The sequence below is a fragment of the Pongo pygmaeus genome, chromosome 10 (assembly GCF_028885625.2).
Source record: "Pongo pygmaeus isolate AG05252 chromosome 10, NHGRI_mPonPyg2-v2.0_pri, whole genome shotgun sequence".
NCBI lineage: Eukaryota > Metazoa > Chordata > Mammalia > Primates > Hominidae > Pongo > Pongo pygmaeus.
The window spans coordinates 92,974,487-92,991,971 of NC_072383.2; the positions used below are offsets into that span (position 1 = coordinate 92,974,487).

At 44.6% G+C, this 17,485-nt stretch overlaps 1 protein-coding gene across 1 annotated transcript; it reads left to right on the forward strand.

Moving 5' to 3' along the window:
* The first annotated feature begins 9,694 nt into the window (after positions 1-9,694).
* LOC129009812 (succinate--CoA ligase [GDP-forming] subunit beta, mitochondrial-like) lies at positions 9,695-11,880 on the forward strand. Its single transcript, XM_054443391.2, is given in 1 exon segment — positions 9,695-11,880. A coding segment is annotated over 1 exon segment (1,299 nt). The 3' UTR covers positions 10,994-11,880.
* Positions 11,881-17,485: the final 5,605 nt, after the last annotated feature.

Consider the following 17,485-nt stretch of genomic DNA (forward strand, 5'->3'; position numbering starts at 1 on the left):
CATCTGTGTATGTATGCACGTGGAACTGCCACTTTTAAATTTGCTTTTTAAATACTTTATTATATTTCATTATCCTTTTAGCCGTATTATTGGAAAGTGCATTTTTTTATTAGTTACATTTAAATTGGTGCTTCCTGGATGGAGTTTGAGGATACACTCTCAACTCTTGATGAATTGAGGGGCTACCTTATTCCTTGAGGACTCTTGTGAGATTTGGGAGGCACCCAACCTGTGATTATCCTCATCCATTTGATGCTGGCTCTTAAAAATCTCAGTTACAGAGAGTGACATGTTTTTGACTCTTTTTCAGGATTCTGGAACGTACCACCTGTTTTAGTCTTTAATCTTCTCTCCACTCATTACAGGTGCAGAAGGTTGAAGCAGCTGGAAACATCTGTTCCCAGAGAAAAGGAGCCCCTCTCTCCTGTCACTCTCCATGACAGGAACTCATCACGCACCCAGTATCAACCTCAACGAGGCTGTCCCCCCACACTCAGCTTTTCACATCCTCCATCCTCAGTGTCCCCACCTGTCTCCCTCTCTACCTGCTTGCCATGATTCCTCGGCTCTCAGCCCCTGTTCTAGGGAGGCTGGCCACCTACATCTCTTCACTGTAGCCTGCGTATGGGAGCTATTCCAGTTAGTGGGGCCTGAATAATGGGGTGCTCTTTTAAAGAGAATGAATGCAAAATTGCAGGCCAGGCACAGTGGTGCATGCTTGTAATCTCAGCACTTTGGGAGGCCTAGGTGGGAGGATCCCTTGAACCAGGAGTTGGAAAACAGCCTGGCAACATAGCAAGACCGTCTCTACAAAATAAATAAATAAATAAATAAATAAAGCAGGCATGGTGGTGCATCCCTAGCTACTTGGGAGGCTGAGGTGGGAGTATGTCCTAGCTACTTGGGAGGCTGAGGTGGGAGGGTCATTTGAGCCCAGGAGCTTGAGGTTGCAGTGAGCTATAATTGCACTACTACATCTAGCCTGTGTGACACAGTGAGACCTCAACTCTTTAAAAAAAAATTACGAATACAAAATTAAATATGAAAATGAATAGAATTAGAAAATACATTATAACAGGCTGGGCGTGGTGGCTCACGCCTGTAATCCCAGCACTTTGGGAGGCTAAGGTGGGTGGATCACGAGGTCGGGAGATCAAGACCATCCTGGCTAACACAGTGAAACCCTATCTCTACTAAAAATACAAAAAAATTAACTGAGCATGGTAGTGGGCACCTGTAGTCCCAACTACTCGGGAGGCTGAAGCAGGAGAATGGTGTGAACCCGGGAGGCGGAGCTTGCAGTGAGCCAAGATTGCGCCACTGCACTCCAGCCTGGGCGACAGGGCAAGACTCTGTCTCAAAAAAAAAAAAAAAAAAAAAAATTACAACAAATCACAAAGCTTAAAAGCCCACAAATATCAGAAAAATACAAAATATAGAAAAATAACATGAGTTTGTGTTAATGAATTATCTGACATACTTCTATAGACTTTTTTCATTCCTTTTTGGCTGCATGCTCTTTGACTGTCTCTTCATGTGACAAGAAGTTCGAAATACCATTATCCATAAAGGGAATAGAAAGAGATTTCAGGCTGTTTTCTAGCATGGTTGATAGTTTAGAAAAGTTTATTTTAGCTTCACAATCTGTTATTGGTAATGTCTTGCTAAGACATAGTCCAATACATTAGGATATATGAATCATGCAATTTCACACAAAAACATACTCACTATTTGCTTTAATTCTGTGGGTTTATTATCAGGTTCCATAGAAATCCTAATAAATTTAAATTTGTACAATTTCCATCAAAAAATAAAAAAAAAGTATAACGTGTTTAGATAGCTTTATCTGGTATATTCCAGACAGGAAAGAATTTCAATTCTGACCAGAAATAAAGAATCCAACTGTCCATTTTACAAGTCTGATGATTGTAAGAATTTTTCAACAGACTGGCCTTTGGCCCCGTTCATTTCCAACTTGTTTCTCGTCCATTCCCCATGTGTTTCTGGTGGCCAGCACTGTGGGGCACATTCATACTCCGAAATGACCTCTTGCCCTGCACCTTCTTGTTATGAGGCTGGATGGGTCAGTGCAGAAAGAGCAGAGTTTTTCTCTCTTTTTTTGAGACGGAGTTTTACTCCGTCGCCCAGGCTGGAGTGCAGTGGCACAATCTCAGTTCACTACAACCTCCACCTCCTGGGTTCAAGCAATTCTCCTGCCTCAGCCTCCCAAGTACCTGGGATTACAGGTGCCTGTCACCACACCCGGCTCATTTTTTGTATTTTTAGTAGAGAAGGGGTTTCACCATGTTGGCCAGGCTGGTCTCGAACTCCTGACCTCAGGTAATCCACCTGCCTTGGCCTCCCAAAGCACTGGGATCACAAGCGTCCAGCCGAGAAAGAGCTTTTCTAAAAACCGTATCTATACCCCACCAACTCGCAAACTTAACAAAATGACTATAAATATATCCTATTTAACACAAATTAAACATGTCCTCAATTTGATTTCTTCATAGCTGTTTTTTTAAATGTGCATGTTCACTTCAGGGCTAGGTATGGGGAAGATTTAATAGAGTCCCCTCTACTGAAATGGAAGGAGGCTGATGTGGTCTTAATATTCTGTTTTATTTTATTGTATTTTATATTTGGGGAATGGGGTATCACTATGTTGCTCAGGCTGTTCTCAAACTCCTGGGCTCAAGCATTCCTCCCACCTCAGCCTCCTGAGTAGCTGGGACCACAAGTACACACCACTGTACCTGGCTAGGTGTGGTCCTAATAATTGCAACTAATATATCTTCTAAAAATTTTGCAAAGCGTATGAACACGACTCCCATCTAGGGCCTTAGAGGGACTCACGTAAGGTAGTGGCCTTGAAGCTCAAGCTTCATTAGCTTCAAGATAACTCATCTCTGCTTCCGCTGTCTCCGCACTCCCATACTTCTAGGCTTCATTCAAAATAGCTGCTGTATGTGTCAAGATGATTTTGATCTGCAGGGACAGAAACCCAACTGAATGAAAACAATTGAAGGATATACTGACCCCTAAACTGCTGGCCTCAGGAACAATTGGAACCAATGATAAAAATGCCACCAGAACTATTTCCTTCTTGCTACACCTCAGTTTCCATCTCCACAAGTGCAGACGAAAACTTCAACCTTACAGGAGGCTGGACCTCTGCCAGTCCCTGACTAGAATTGCACTGCTTTGCCACTCCAGGGCAACCCCTCCAAGGGCCACTCTGGCCAGTGTGGGTCATGTGAGCACTCTCATGGGGTGGTCTGAGGGACAGCGCCCACTAGGTCTTCAAGGTTGGAGTGGGGAAGAAGGAAGATGTGCTGTGGTCAAAAGAACAATCCCTTCCCTGTCCCTGCGCAAGATGCCCATGTCCTAATCCCTGGGATTTTGCAAACGTGATTAAAAATCTTGAGGCCGGGTGTGTAGGCTCACGCTTGTAATCCCAGCACTTTGGAAGGCTGAGGCAGGCAGATCACCTGAGGTCGGGAGCTTGAGACCAACCTGACCAACGTGGAGAAACCCCGTCTCTTCTAAAAATACAAAATTAGCCAGGCATGGTGGCGCATGCCTGTAATCCCAGCTACTCGGGAAGCTGAAGCAGGAGAATCCCTTGAACCCGGGAAGCAGAGGTTGCGGTGAGCCGAGATCATGCCATTGTACTCCAGCCTGGGTAACAAGAGGGAAACTCCGTCTCAAAAAAAAAAAAAAAAAAAAAATCTTGAAATGGGCAGATGATCCTGGATTATCTGGGTTGGCTTAATAGAATCACAAGGATCCTGATAAAAAAGAGGCAGGAGGCCAGGTGTGGTGATATGCGCCTATAGTCCCAGAGCTTTGGGAGGCCAAGGCAAGAGGATCACTGGAGCCCAGCAGTTCCAGGCTGGAGTAGGTTATAATCACACCACTGTACTCCAGCCTGGATGACAGGGTGAGACCCTGTCTCTGTTCAAAAAACAAAGACAGAAGAAAGTCAGAGACAGAGGAGACATAAAGATGAAAGTGAAGGTCGGATCGTGTGGGGCCATCAGCCAAGGAACATGGGCAGCCTCTATAAACTGGAAAAGGCAAAGCACTAGATCCCTCCTGCAGCCTCCAGAAGGATTGTAGCTCGGCCAATGCTTGATTTTAGAACTTCCAGAACTGGAAGAAAATGAATTTGTGTTGTTAAAACCAATATATTTGTGGTAATTTGTTATAATAGCAACAAGAAATGGATACAGGTGCTGAGAAGATAGCAAAATACATGCCCACTGTACCTTCTCTCTCCTCCTTCCTGATCCTATCTATCTGTTATGGGCTGAATTGTGTCCTTCCAAAATTCATATGTTGAAGTCCTAACCTCTAGTACTTCTGAATAAGATACTATTTGGAGATAGAGTCTTTAAAGAGGTGATTAAGGTAAAACGAGGTCATAGAGGTGAGCCCTAATTCAATATCACTGGTATCCTTGTAAGAACAGGAGATTAGGATGCAGACAGGTACAGGGGAAGACCATGTGAGGCCACAGCAAGAAGGCGGCCCCCAACAAGCCAAGGAGAGAGGCCTCCAAAGAAATCAACCTGCCGACACTTTGATCTCAAACTTCTCACCTGCAGAATTGTGAGAAAATCAATTTCTGTTGTTTAAGCCAGTTAGTCTGTGGTGTTCCTTATGGCAACACTAGCAAACTAATACATGATTCTTCAAGGCAGAGGTGAAAATCTGCCTCCTTTCTCAAACTGCCTTTGATCAGCCAGCTCCCAGAGCAGCCATTGTCTCAGAACACCTAGTGGCCAAGAGTTTAACCCAAGGATCACAAACTCAAATGCCTATAGGGGCCAGGAAGAACTAACACGAGTGAAGTGATCGACTATAAGTAACTCTTTTTGCCAATTGATATGGTTTGGATCTGTGTCCCTACCCAAACCTCATGTTCAATTGTAATCCCCAGAGTTGGAGGTGGGGCCTGGTGGGAGGTGATTGGATGATAGGGGTGGATCCTTCATGAAGGGTTTAGCACCATCCCTTGGGTGCTGTTCTTGTGATAGAGTTCTCATGAGAATTGGTTATTCTCAACAGGTTATTTACTGGTTGTGTAACCAGTTACATGAGAACTGGTTAGCACTTACCTACCTCTCTCTCTTGCTCCTTCTCCCACCATGAGACGCCTCACTCCGCCCACTTCATCTTCTACCATGATTGTAAGTTCCCTGAGGCCTCCCAGGAGCTGATGCCGTCATGCTTCCTGTACAGCCTGCAGAACCATGATCCAGTTAAACCTCTTTAAAATAAAAATAAATTACCCAGTCTCAGGTATTTCTTTACAGCAGTGTGAGAATGGACTAATCTACCAATTAAACATAATCAGTATACACTATCACAAAAATGACATTGACTCCCTATCTCCCTGTCTGCTTTTAGTTTTGCCACATTTTATCAAGGATGAATACAAGGAAAATCCTCTCTTCCTGACTGTTCAATGGGGAAAAGTGGCAGTGCTGGGGTGAGAGGCACCTGCTTTTATTTTTTGTGTTAAGGAACCTACAGGAGAGGTGCGCGCTGAGCTGGAAATTGCAGGCCCTGCCCTGTGCCGAGGGGCAGTTGCTACTTAGCTCTAGCCAACAGTTACCAGGGACAAGGACAGGCCAGGCCAGCCAGAGTTTTCCAATTTTTCAAAAAAAAATGAAAACATACATTTTTAAAGTGAAATTTGATTTTTAGACATTGATAACTAATTTTAAAAAAATTAACTGTGTTGGCCACCTCACATCCATTATAATGGCTACTATTAAAAAACAAAACAAAACAAAAACAAAATAGAAAATAAGTGTTGGTGAGGATGTAGAGAAATTGGAGCGCTGTTGGTGGGAATGGAAAATGGTGCAGCTGCTGTAGAAAACAGTATGGCAGTTCCTCAAACATTTAAAAATAGAATTAGCATATGATCCAGCAATTCCACTTCTGGGTATATACTCAAAAGAACTGAAAGCAGAGTCTTGAAGATATATTTGTACACCCATATTCATAGCAGCATTATTCATGAGAGCTAAAATGCGGATGCAACCCGAGTGTCCATTGACAGATGAATAGATAAGCAAAATGTGACACACATATATATATATATATATATCACATGATGGAATATTATTTAGCCTTACGAGGAGGGAAATGCTGATATATGCAACACAGATGAATCCTCAGGACATTCTGCTAAATGAAATAAGTCAGTAATAGAAGGATAAATTACTGTTCGATTCCATTCGTATGAGCTGCAACACTCAGTCAAAACCACAGAGACGGTGAAATGGTGGTTGCCAGGAAGTGGGTGGGGGGCAAGAATGGGGAATTAGTGATTAACAGAGTTTCAGATTTGCAAGATGAAAAAAGTTCTAGGCTGGGTGCAGTGGCTCATGCCTGTAATCCCAGCACTTTGGGAGGCCGAGGTGGGTAGATTACTTGAGGTCAGGAGTTTGAGACCAGCTTGGCCAACATGGTGAAACCTCATGTCTACTAAAAATACAAAAAATTATCTGGGCATGGTGGCAGCTTCCTGTAGTCCCAGCTACTTGGGAGGCTGAGACAGGAGAATCGCTTGAACCTGGGAGGCGGAGGTTGCAGTGAGCCGAGATCGCGCCACTGCACTCCAGCCTGGGTGACACAGTGAGACTCCATCTCAAAAAAAAAAAAATTATGAAAAAAGTTCTGGAGGTAGACGGTGGTGATAGCTGCACACCAATATGAATGCACTTAGTGCCACTGAATTTTACACTTAAAAATAGTTGAAATAGTAAATTTAATGTTATATGTATTTTACCAGAATTTTAAAAATCGGAAAACGACAAATGAGCTGGCTAAGACTGTTATTTTGAAACAAGACACATTTTTTTCTAGCTTCAGCTCATAGTCCACCACTTTGCAACCCCTGTTTTAACACTTCCTTGTTTTCTAGTCATTTCATGTGTTCATGTCTTACCCAACTAGAAGGTAAAATTCCAGGGCAGTAGGAACTGTGTCTTAACCTTCTTTGGTATCTTTCAAAGTGGGTACCTGGAGCTTTGCAGTGGGCAAATCACAGTTTCCCTGCCAAATACTGGATGATACTTACACACTCGTAACTAATTATTAGACACTGCCATGCTGTACACAGAGCTGTGGCCAGATGGGAATAATTGTAAAATTTCAAGAATGAGAAGAGAGCTTTTGAAGTACAAAAAGAAATGCATTCTGACTAGCAGGTGGGGATGGTGTGTCAGGAGAGACGAGGGTGAAGAGGGCAGGGAGACAGGAAAGGGGCCTTATAGGCCACAAGAAGGGGAAATGGGAGATTGCCACAGGCTGTAAGCAGAAAGTGATGAGATTGGATTGGATTTTGAGATAAACCATAAAAACTAGAGCCTGGAACGCCCCTGCTAAGAGATTCAGGAAAATGCTAAATGCCGCTTGGCAACAGCTCTCCAGGGCCACGAGTGAACACAAACACACTTGCTTGTGTTCAGCGAATGAGGAGGTTGGGGACATAGGGAAGAACTAGGGGAACTTGGGGGGCTTCAACAAGAGGAGTGAGGCAAATGCACGCCCCCTTCAGAGCAGGGGCTGTGTGCGCATGTGTGTATGTTTCGTGTGTGCAGTTAGAGTGGGGGTGATTCTTAGGTGGGTCTAGGCAAGCTGACACCCTAAGTTGCAGACCATGGGCAGCAGATGGAGGCGACGCTGAAGTCCAGCCATCAGACCCTCGGTGCTCCCCTGGAACACCTGTAGGAAACCCTGAGAACTCCAACTTTAAAGGGATCCAAGACACTGTAGCCAGCACAGTAACCCGTGGCAACCCCTAGAGGCTGCTATAACCTCAGCAATGGGGAGCGTTATACCGAAGGAACCTGCCGGTTCCCCAGACACAAAAATGGCTGAACCTTGGTGATCACAGCACATGACCAGGAACCGTCAATACACTCATGGAACTGTCCCGCTGACAACGTCTAGAGGGAAAATGCCTGTCCTCTAACACCCTTCTCTGAGGGGGAAAAAAGCCACATTAGAAGAAGTGATATGACCAAAAGACAAGCTTTCTCCAAAGGCCAATGGCCTTGGAATGTTTATTAAGTGTTTTCTCTGTTTGCTCAAGTGCTATCCTTCAACACCAGGACTAGAAACAATTTTTTCAGAAATAACTAACCAGCCACAATTAGTAAAACTTCATAAAGCCTGGAGAATACTGTCATCAGAAGAGCCACATTTGGGGCAGTCTGGGGAAGGGTGAAGTGTGAGGATGGGGACCATTGTTTCTAGAGGTCTAGTGATTAAGAACTGGGTGACTCTGGACGGCTGGTCCCAGGGACTTTGCACTTGTGGTGGAGGCTGAATTCGTCATTCCCAATCTGGATGCTATGCAATCATCATCAAGTACTCCAATCCATCTACATGTCTGAATATGGATGGGGATGCTCTGCACTGTCCCCATCGGCCATTGGGTCCTCCACTCTCTCTGCTCTGGATCTCTGGATCTCATCTTTCTACTTCCTCTGCAGGTGGCATCATGGGGACTGTCTGGTGACTCCCCTGAGCAACCAGCATCAGACACTAGAAACTTCCAGTCGAGTCTCCTGGTCCCTGCTTCCGACCAGATGACCACACCTCCACCCCAGGATGGACTTTAGACCTCAGCAGCACAGACGGCCATACTTCCTGTGTGACACTGGGGCAACCACGTTTCCCACAGTTACCCAGGTGGGGCTGAGATGACAGCAGGCCATCTGAAGGTGCACAAAACAGGCAGGATGGGATGGAGGCCAAGAACGCCCCAGTGAAATGGGTGCCCCCAATTTGCATTTGGGAAAGAAGGGCTCCCACCTTTCCCAAGCCCTGCATTTCACATATTTTGCCCCTACTCTACACTCAACCCCCGACTCTCTGAGTTCCACTCCACATGACCCCGCCCCCATCTTAACTTGCTGTGTCCTCACCCTACTCCACAGATCCCTGCTTCCCGTGCCTTTGCTCCAGGTGAGGCCATACACTTGGCGGAGGCCTATTTGCTGTGGCCATTTTGACCCAGGGAATGTTTGATGTGACCATTTGAAAGCACTCTCCACAAAATTGCTCAAAACACTGTTTTATATTAAAAATTAAAAGCAGGCCTAAGTGAAAAAGACAAACAAGGGACAAGGGATGTGGGCATGTTGACTACTGAATGTACTACTTAGTAACAATAATTAAAAACTAAATATTTAATAGTTTGGCTTTCCCCCCAGCTACCTAAAAACAAACAAACAAACAAACAAAAAACTGCCTCTCAGACTAAAATAGCTGCTTCAAGAGCGCCACATCAACATGTGGTAAGTTTGCTCACATTGTTGCCTTCATCTTCCTACTCCCTGTGTCAATTACGAATGGCTTCTGATGCAACTAATGGCCATTATCAAAGGCATAAGGAAAGACATTTAAGACTTCACATCACAAGAAGTCTCCAGACAGATGATTCCCAGCATTGACTCAACTGCTCAACGGGGCTCACAGAGACCCAGATCCTGTCCAGCTTTCTTCTGCCATCCTTAGCTCCTCGGCTTTTAGTTCTCATTCTCATCACTTCATGGTTGCAAGATGGCTGCCACAGTTCCACGCATCACATCTTCACACAAGGCAGGAAAAAAGGGAAAGGGGCAGTAGTTAAAAGGCTGTTAGAGTGCTAGATTTCCTGTTTAAGATGGCGTCCCCCGTGGCAGCGCAGGCCTGCAAGCTTCTGCAAGCCCTAGCGCTGCCGCCCAGCTTCCTGGCGGCCAGGTCCCAGGCAGTTCAATTAACCTCCAGAAGGTGGCTGAGCCTGCAGGAATACCAGAGCAAGAAACTGGTGTCTGATAACAGAGTGAGAGTTCAAAGATTCTTTGTAGCAGACACTGTGAATGAAGCTCTCGAGGCTGCTAAAAGACTAAATGCAAAAGAAATTGTTTTAAAAGCCCAGATCTTAGCTGGAGGAAGAGGAAAAGGTGTCTTCAATAGTGGTTTGAAAGGAGGTGTTCATTTAACAAAAGACTCTAATGTTGTGGGACAGCTGGCTAAATAGATGATTGGGTACAATCTAGCGACAAAACAAACTTCAAAAGAAGGTGTGAAAGTTAACAAGGTGATGGTTGCTGAAGCCTTGGACATTTCCAGAGAAACCTACCTGGCAATTCTGATGGACCCGTCCTGCAATGGCCCCGTGCTGGTGGGCAGCGCCCAGGAGGGCGTCAACATTGAAGAGGTGGCTGCTTCAAACCCAGAGCTCATTTTTAAGGAGCAAATTGACATTTTTGAAGGAATAAAGGACAGCCAAGCTCAGCGGATGGCAGAAAATCTAGGCTTCGTTGGGCCTTTGAAAAGCCAGCCTGCAGATCAAATTACGAAGCTGTATAATCTCTTCCTGAAAACTGATGCTACTCAGGTGGAAGTGAATCCCTTTGGTGAAACTCCAGAAGGACAAGTTGTCTGTTTTGATGCCAAGATAAACTTTGATGACAATGCAGAATTCCAACAAAAAGACATATTTGCTATGGATGACAAATCAGAGAATGAGCTCATTGAAAATGAAGCTGCCAAATATGATCTAAAATACATAGGACTAGATGGGAACATTGCCTGCTTTGTGAATGGTGCTGGGCTCGCCATGGCTACTTGTGATACCATTTTCCTTAATGGTGGGAAGCCAGCCAACTTCTTGGATCTTGGAGGTGGTGTAAAGGAAGCTCAAGTATATCAAGCATTCAGATTGCTCACAGCTGATCCTAAGGTTGAAGCCATCCTTGTCAATATTTTTGGTGGTATCGTCAACTGTGCCATCATTGCCAATGGGATCACCAAAGCCTGCCAGGAGCTAGAACTCAAGGTGCCCCTGGTGGTTTGGCTTGAAGGAACCAACGTCCAAGAGGCCCAGAAAATACTCAACAACAGCAGACTCCCCATTACTTCAGCCATTGACCTGGAGAATGCAGCCAAGAAGGCTGTGGTCAGTGTGGCCAAGAAGTGATGTCTTTGTCCTGATCCGATGGAGAAAGAAAGCCATTTTTCCATAAAAAGGGATGGTTCATCATTGTGAAAGAAATGGTTATCTCATTGGGGAAGAAAAGGGGGCGGGAAGGCAAGAATCACTGAAAAATCTTAAATCTGTGTTTTCTGGAATAAGATATCTAGACAGCCTAAATCTGATTTTAGTCTTTATAAAAATAATATCTTGTATTCTCATACTTTTCTGTCACTGTAAGCCTGCCCAGTAGGCAGTGTTTTGCAGACTTTGGGGAGCAGTCTATGTGGCCAAATATTGTGTGTATAGACAGAATTTGAAATCGGGTCCTTCTTCATTTACAAGAATTTTGGTGGGCATCTAATCCCACATAATGAAAAAGAAAAATAGACCATTTAAAAACTCAGACAAGATTATATTTAATATATTAATTACTAAAAAGGCACAAGATTACACTGAACATTAGCTACTAAAAAGGCACTGCCAAGACATTCAAGCAAATAGCTATTACACACTGCAGCAGATTTTACAGGTTTCTAATTCCAACATATGTTTGAAAAATCCATGAGTGTTCCAAAATATATTTAATAATGGAAGGTCTGCATTAATATACCATCCATGTGTTTTTACCATTTGGGTTAATAATGAATATACTGTTTACCTCACACTAAAAATAAAACTAGAAACCCTATTTGTGATTTTGGAGTGGAAGCTTCCATTTTAGGGTCAAAAATGAATCCTGATTCTCATGGAAATCTCTGTTATTAAGTCATTTCAAGATGAGACAACACTGAAGATCAAATTGTGTTGGGTATCAGTATCTTCTCTTCTCGTTTATCTCTTACTCCTCATCCTCCCAGAATCTACCAGTTTATGATAGAAAGATGGGAACCTTATTTGAATTTTTTTTTTCATGATGTCCAATTTTGTTGTGGGAAAGGATTTGGATAAAGTTTTTGTTTAAATTTTGGTAGATTTTTATCTATACAAATTTAAATAAAATTATGTTTTGTAAGTTGTAAAAGAAAAAAAAAAGGCTGTTAGAACTGTCCTGGGAAGAACTGGACCAGAACTAGTGCAGCTGCGGTTGAGATGGAGGGATGATGTTTTTGAGATGTATTTAGAAGGTAGAATTGACATGGGTTGATGATGGTAATGATGAGGAAGATGGTTCTGAGGCTTCTAGCTTGGGTGGCGGTGGTGCCTTTAATGGAAATAAAGAGTACAGAAAGAGCAGACTTGGTGTAAGGGAAAAACAATGACCTTGGTGTTTTAGTTTGAGGTTCTCCAGGGACATCCTGAACCAATATTATATAAGAAATTTAAAATACAGATCCACTGCTTAGAAAAGAGGTAGGTGCTAGCTATGCAACTGTAGTAGTATTTGCCACACAGGTGGCAGCTGGGTCCATGGAGGGTATGCAGGAAGGAGGGGGAGCCACGGAATCCTGAAGAGTGGTGGAGAGGTACACGGAGACCTGGAGATAAAACACCCTAAGTAAGGATTAAGCTTCAAAGAACAGGAAGAGGTCTCCAGTGTTGACTGATCTAGAAGCCAAGTAAGGCCAGTCTGTGAAATGCATGCACTGGTTTTGGCAATTAGGTGGTCGATGACCTCATTGGAAGCAATTCTTGGGAGGGAGGTACTGATTCTAGTTTATAGTGGTTTGAGGAAACTTAGGCAGCAAGGAAGTAGAGACATTCAGGAAATGTGTTGGAGGGATGGACATGTGACCAAGTTCTGGCTCAAGAGTCATAAAGTTGGTCTTTTGGGGGCACTTCTAGAAGAGATTTTCCTCTCTGTAAAAGGGAAGGAAAGCCTGTCTGGCATGTTTTTCTGTGTGAGGATGTGATGCCTGGATCCAGGGCAGCCATCCTGTGGCCAGGAGGGGAGACATTACTGATAGAGGGAAGCCAGTAGAGCAAGAGCAAGAGGAGGGCTCAGCATGGTCCTTGGCCTTCACTGAGCTAATAAACCAACCCCGCAGTCACCTGCCTCCCAACTTCTTTTTAGGTGAGAAAAATAAACCCTCAGCTGGGTGCGGTGGCTCACGCCTGTAATCCCAGCACTTTGGGAGGCTGAGGTGGGCGGATTACCTGAGGTCAGGAGTTCGAGACCAGCCTGGCCAACATGGTGAAACCCCATCTCTACTGAAAATACAAAAATTAGCCGGGTGTGGTGGTGGGCGCCTGTAATCCCAGCTACTCGGGAGGCTGAGGCAGAAGAATCACTTGAACCTGGGAGGCGGAGGTTGCAGTGAGCCGAGATCGCACCACTGCACTCCAGACTGGGCAACAAGAGTGAAACTCTGTCTCAAAAAATAAAAATAAAAATAAACCCTTGTTGCTTCACCCACTTTAGCTCTGCTTGTAACTGGAATGTCAAGCACACAGCTCATTAGGTGTGATGAAAATGAACTCTACTGTTGTTCCCACTGGCCCTGGAAACTCTTCAGGAGGGTGATATTCCCCTACTGGATGAAAACTCTGGCAGGTCCATGACTTTTGTCCTCACCCTTAGGTAACAGATAATCCAAAGTCACTTTCCCTAGCAAACAGATTTGCAGTTGTGGAATCAGAATAGTCCAAGACGAATAAAAGCCTGAATCTGATTTTGCATCGTGTCTCCCTTCCATCACCAGGCCTGTGTCAGGCCCACAGCCTGAAGTATAAAGAGGCCATGGCTGGTGTTTCTTTCTTTTTCTGCCTCATGCTTCTTCTCCTTCCACCCAACGCTCACCCCTACCAGGCTGCTAGGGTGTTCTTGATCCCTTAGGGTCAGGGTGTGGGAAAGATGACCGGTAGAGTCTTTCAGCCAGTTGGGGTCTCTTTTGTGACACAGCTGATTTTTTCTCACAGATACTTCTGCAGGCTCTTAGGAGATTGCTACTCTGGGATTCCCTGCAGGTCTCTTGAGGGGATGCATCTGTCCTGGGGTCTCCTCCCTCAGCCTCACAGGGGTGCTGTGCCCACTTCCCACTTTCTTCTGAGGGGATCCTCTGCCCTCATTGGACTAGCAGCATTTCTCTCCTGCGTGCTGCATGCCAGACCCGGGGAAGCACTCAGCATCACAGTGGCTGCCTCCAGCACAGGCCTCCTGTCTGGCAGCCACAGGTCTCGTTAGCTCTCTCACTTGTCAGTCAAGAAGTAGGTCTCAATGCTCTGTTTGAGACCTGCCTTAAGTTGAGGGCAGTAAAACCTCCATCCCGGGCACCTCAGAAGAAATTTGAAGAAAAAAAACAGTTGAAGAATCTTCTCTAAAAAGGTGAGGAGTTCAGGAACACAGGGAGAGGCCCTCAAACCTGCGCTTTGGAAATTCGACCTATAGTGACTTGGCTTTGAAATGTCAGCTTCTGTGTTTTGGCATCTTGGGCAAAACCGGTTTAATCACCCACCTCTGGGAATGCTTTTTTTTTTTTTTTTTTGTTTGAGACAGAGTCTTATTCTGTCCCCCAGGTTGGAGCACAGTGGCACGATCTCAACACATTGCAACCTCCGCCTCCTGGGTTCTAGCAATTTTTGTGCCTCAACCTCCCAAGTATCTGGAATTACAGGCGTGAGCCACCATGCCTGGCTAATTTTTTTTTTTTTTTTTTTTGGTAGAGACGATGTTTCAACATGTTGGCCAGCCTGGTCTTGAACTCCTGACCTCGGATGATTCACCAGCCTCAGCCTCCGAAAGTGCTGGGATTACAGGCATGAGCCACCGCGCCCGGCCTTGGAATGCTTATTATTGAGAAAAATAACCCTCTATTGTTTTAGCCAGTTTTGGCTCAGTATTCTATTACTAGCCACCAAAAGCAGCTGAACTGCTTCACCGCACTGGGTTGGCTTCATGTCTCCCCTGGCACAATAAAGACAAAGCCCATCATTTATGATAGTAAAAAAACTGCAGATATCCAACAACAGGAGATGAAACCAATGAAACACATATATGATGGAAAATTATGCAGGCACTTCAAGTGATAACTAACAGGAAAAAGTTCATATTTTGCTAGATTATACACATGCAGAGCAAAAAGACTAAGAGGAAATATGTAAGGCAGGTAAAAGTTCAATTTGGTTGAGAAATGGAGTAAAAATATATTATATATGCATAGAAAATAGCTGGAAGAATACACAATACACAGATATCAGCAGTTGCATCTGGGGAGTGGTCTTGGGGATCTGGGTGGGAAGGAAGGTTACTTCTGAATTTATCAACCATGTGCACATATTTTTTTTTTTGAGACAGAGTCTCACTCTGTCGCCCAGGCTGCAGTGCAATGGTGCAGTCTTGGCTCACTGCAACCTCCGCCTCCTGGGTTCAAGCAATTCTCAAGCCTCAGCCTCCCGAGCAGCTGAGATTACAGGTGTGGGCCACCATGCCTGGCTAATTTTTATATTTTTAGCAGAGACGAGGTTTCGCCACGTTGGCCAGGCTGTTCTCAAACTCCTGACCTCATGATTCACCTGCCTCGGCCTCACAAAGTGCTGGGATTCCAGGCATGAGCCACCGCGCCCGGCATGTGCATATATTCTTTTCTCAACTGAGGAAACTAGTAGTTTGGCGGGTAGGGATGGGCGGTGAAGGTTGTTTTTGTTTAAGTTCACGGGAGGGAAAGGGATAATAATGGTTTTCTCTGGGTGGAAGAATTAATGCGGATTTTTATCTTTCTCTGTCTCTTCTGTATTTCCCCAAATGTCTCCAAGTCATTTTGTATTACTAAAATAATCAGGAAAAAACCCAGAATAAAATGCTCTTCCTTTCCTTGTTCCCTTTCCTTCCTGAATAATTCAGTTTTAAAGCCATTAGTGGTTAGTTGAACAGAGTAAGGCAGGGACCCATGGTGGGAGGGGCTGATAGCCTAGAGTGGGATGGCCGAGCTCAGGCATGGGGAGGAGGACACAGGGGAGGGGGTACCCAGCAGAGTCATCAGTCCAGGAGGGTGGAAGAGGGCTTCCTTGAATGGGCAGCCTGGAGCATGTGTCAAAGCCAGAGAGGGTGGCAGGGACGTACATGCACTGGGGCCACCAGCAAGGTTGTCTTAGATCCAAGTAGGGTGAGGCAGTTAGCACTGTTAATACCCACCCATCACCCACATGGTGGAAATGTGGGCAGCAGAGGTGGGAAATTTGTTATACAGAGGGAGTGGAGAAAATGAGTAAATATGTTAGAGACAATGGAAGTCCATGCTTTCACTGTAGGAGAAAGAAGTTACAACTATGGAAAAGAGAACTTGAATAAACCCAGAGGTGTTGATTGGTATTGGAGATTAGTGCGCACTCATGATTTTCAATATAGAGATAGATGCAGAAATCAGCAGAGATTTAAATTTGTATATAAATGAATATATGTATAAATACAGACATTGTCTTAGTCAGCTCAGGTTACTATCACAAAATACACTAGATTGGGTGGCTTACACAACAGACATGTATTGCCCATAGTTCTGGAGACTGGGAAGTCCAAGATCAAGATGCTGGCTAGGGCCGTCTTCCTGGCTTGCTCCCTACCTTCACACTGTGTCCTTACATGGGACAGAAAGAGAGAATGAGAAAGAGAGACTGCTGCTCTTTTTTTTTTTTTTTTTTTTTTTGAGACAAAGTGTCACTCTGTTGCCCAGGCTGGAGTGCAGTGGCGCTATCTCGGCTCATTGCAATTTCTGCCTCTGAGGTTCAAGTGATTCTCCTGTCTTAGCCTCCCGAGTAGCTGGGATTATAGATATGTGCCACAATGCCCAGCTAATTTTTTGTAGTTTTAGTAGAGATGCGGTTTCACCATGTTAGCCAGGCTGGTCTCGAACTCCTGACCTCAAGTGAGCCACCTGCCTCGGTCTCCCAGAGTGTTGGGATTACAGGTGTGAGCCACCTCGCCCAGCCATGCCCTCTCTTCTTATAAGGCCACTAATGCCATCATGAAGACCCCATCCTAATAACCTAATTCAACCTTAATTACCTCCCACAAGCCCCATTTCCAAACACTGTCACAATTGGGACTAGGGCTTCAACATATGAATTTTGGGGGACTCAAACATTCAGTCCATAACAGATGTCTATGTATGTACCTATATCATTACATACCTATATCCATATACAAACATGTATTCCCTACCCTGTCTACTATGAGGGTCTGGGAGTGGTGATGCCCTAATAGCAGAGCAAACCTAGGATCCAGATCTTGGCTTTAAAATGCAGTTTTCCACCGAATGCAACCCAGGCTCCTTACAAGAATGGTCAGTTCTGGGTCTAGGGCAAGGAAAGTACAACATGAGCCTGGAGCACGTGCTTGCTCAAAGAATAATGAGGACATGGCAAAAGGACATAAAAGATTGCTTAAATGAGTTCCCACAGCTGTACAGGGTTCAACTTGTTATTAAAATGAATAATAATCATGGATTACAACCCTTTGAATAAAATAGGAAACCGTGATTCCATACTGATATTAGCAAGTAGATGAATAAATTGAAAGTTTGGTGAGAAATGGGAGGTACAACATACCTCTCCACTAAATACTCA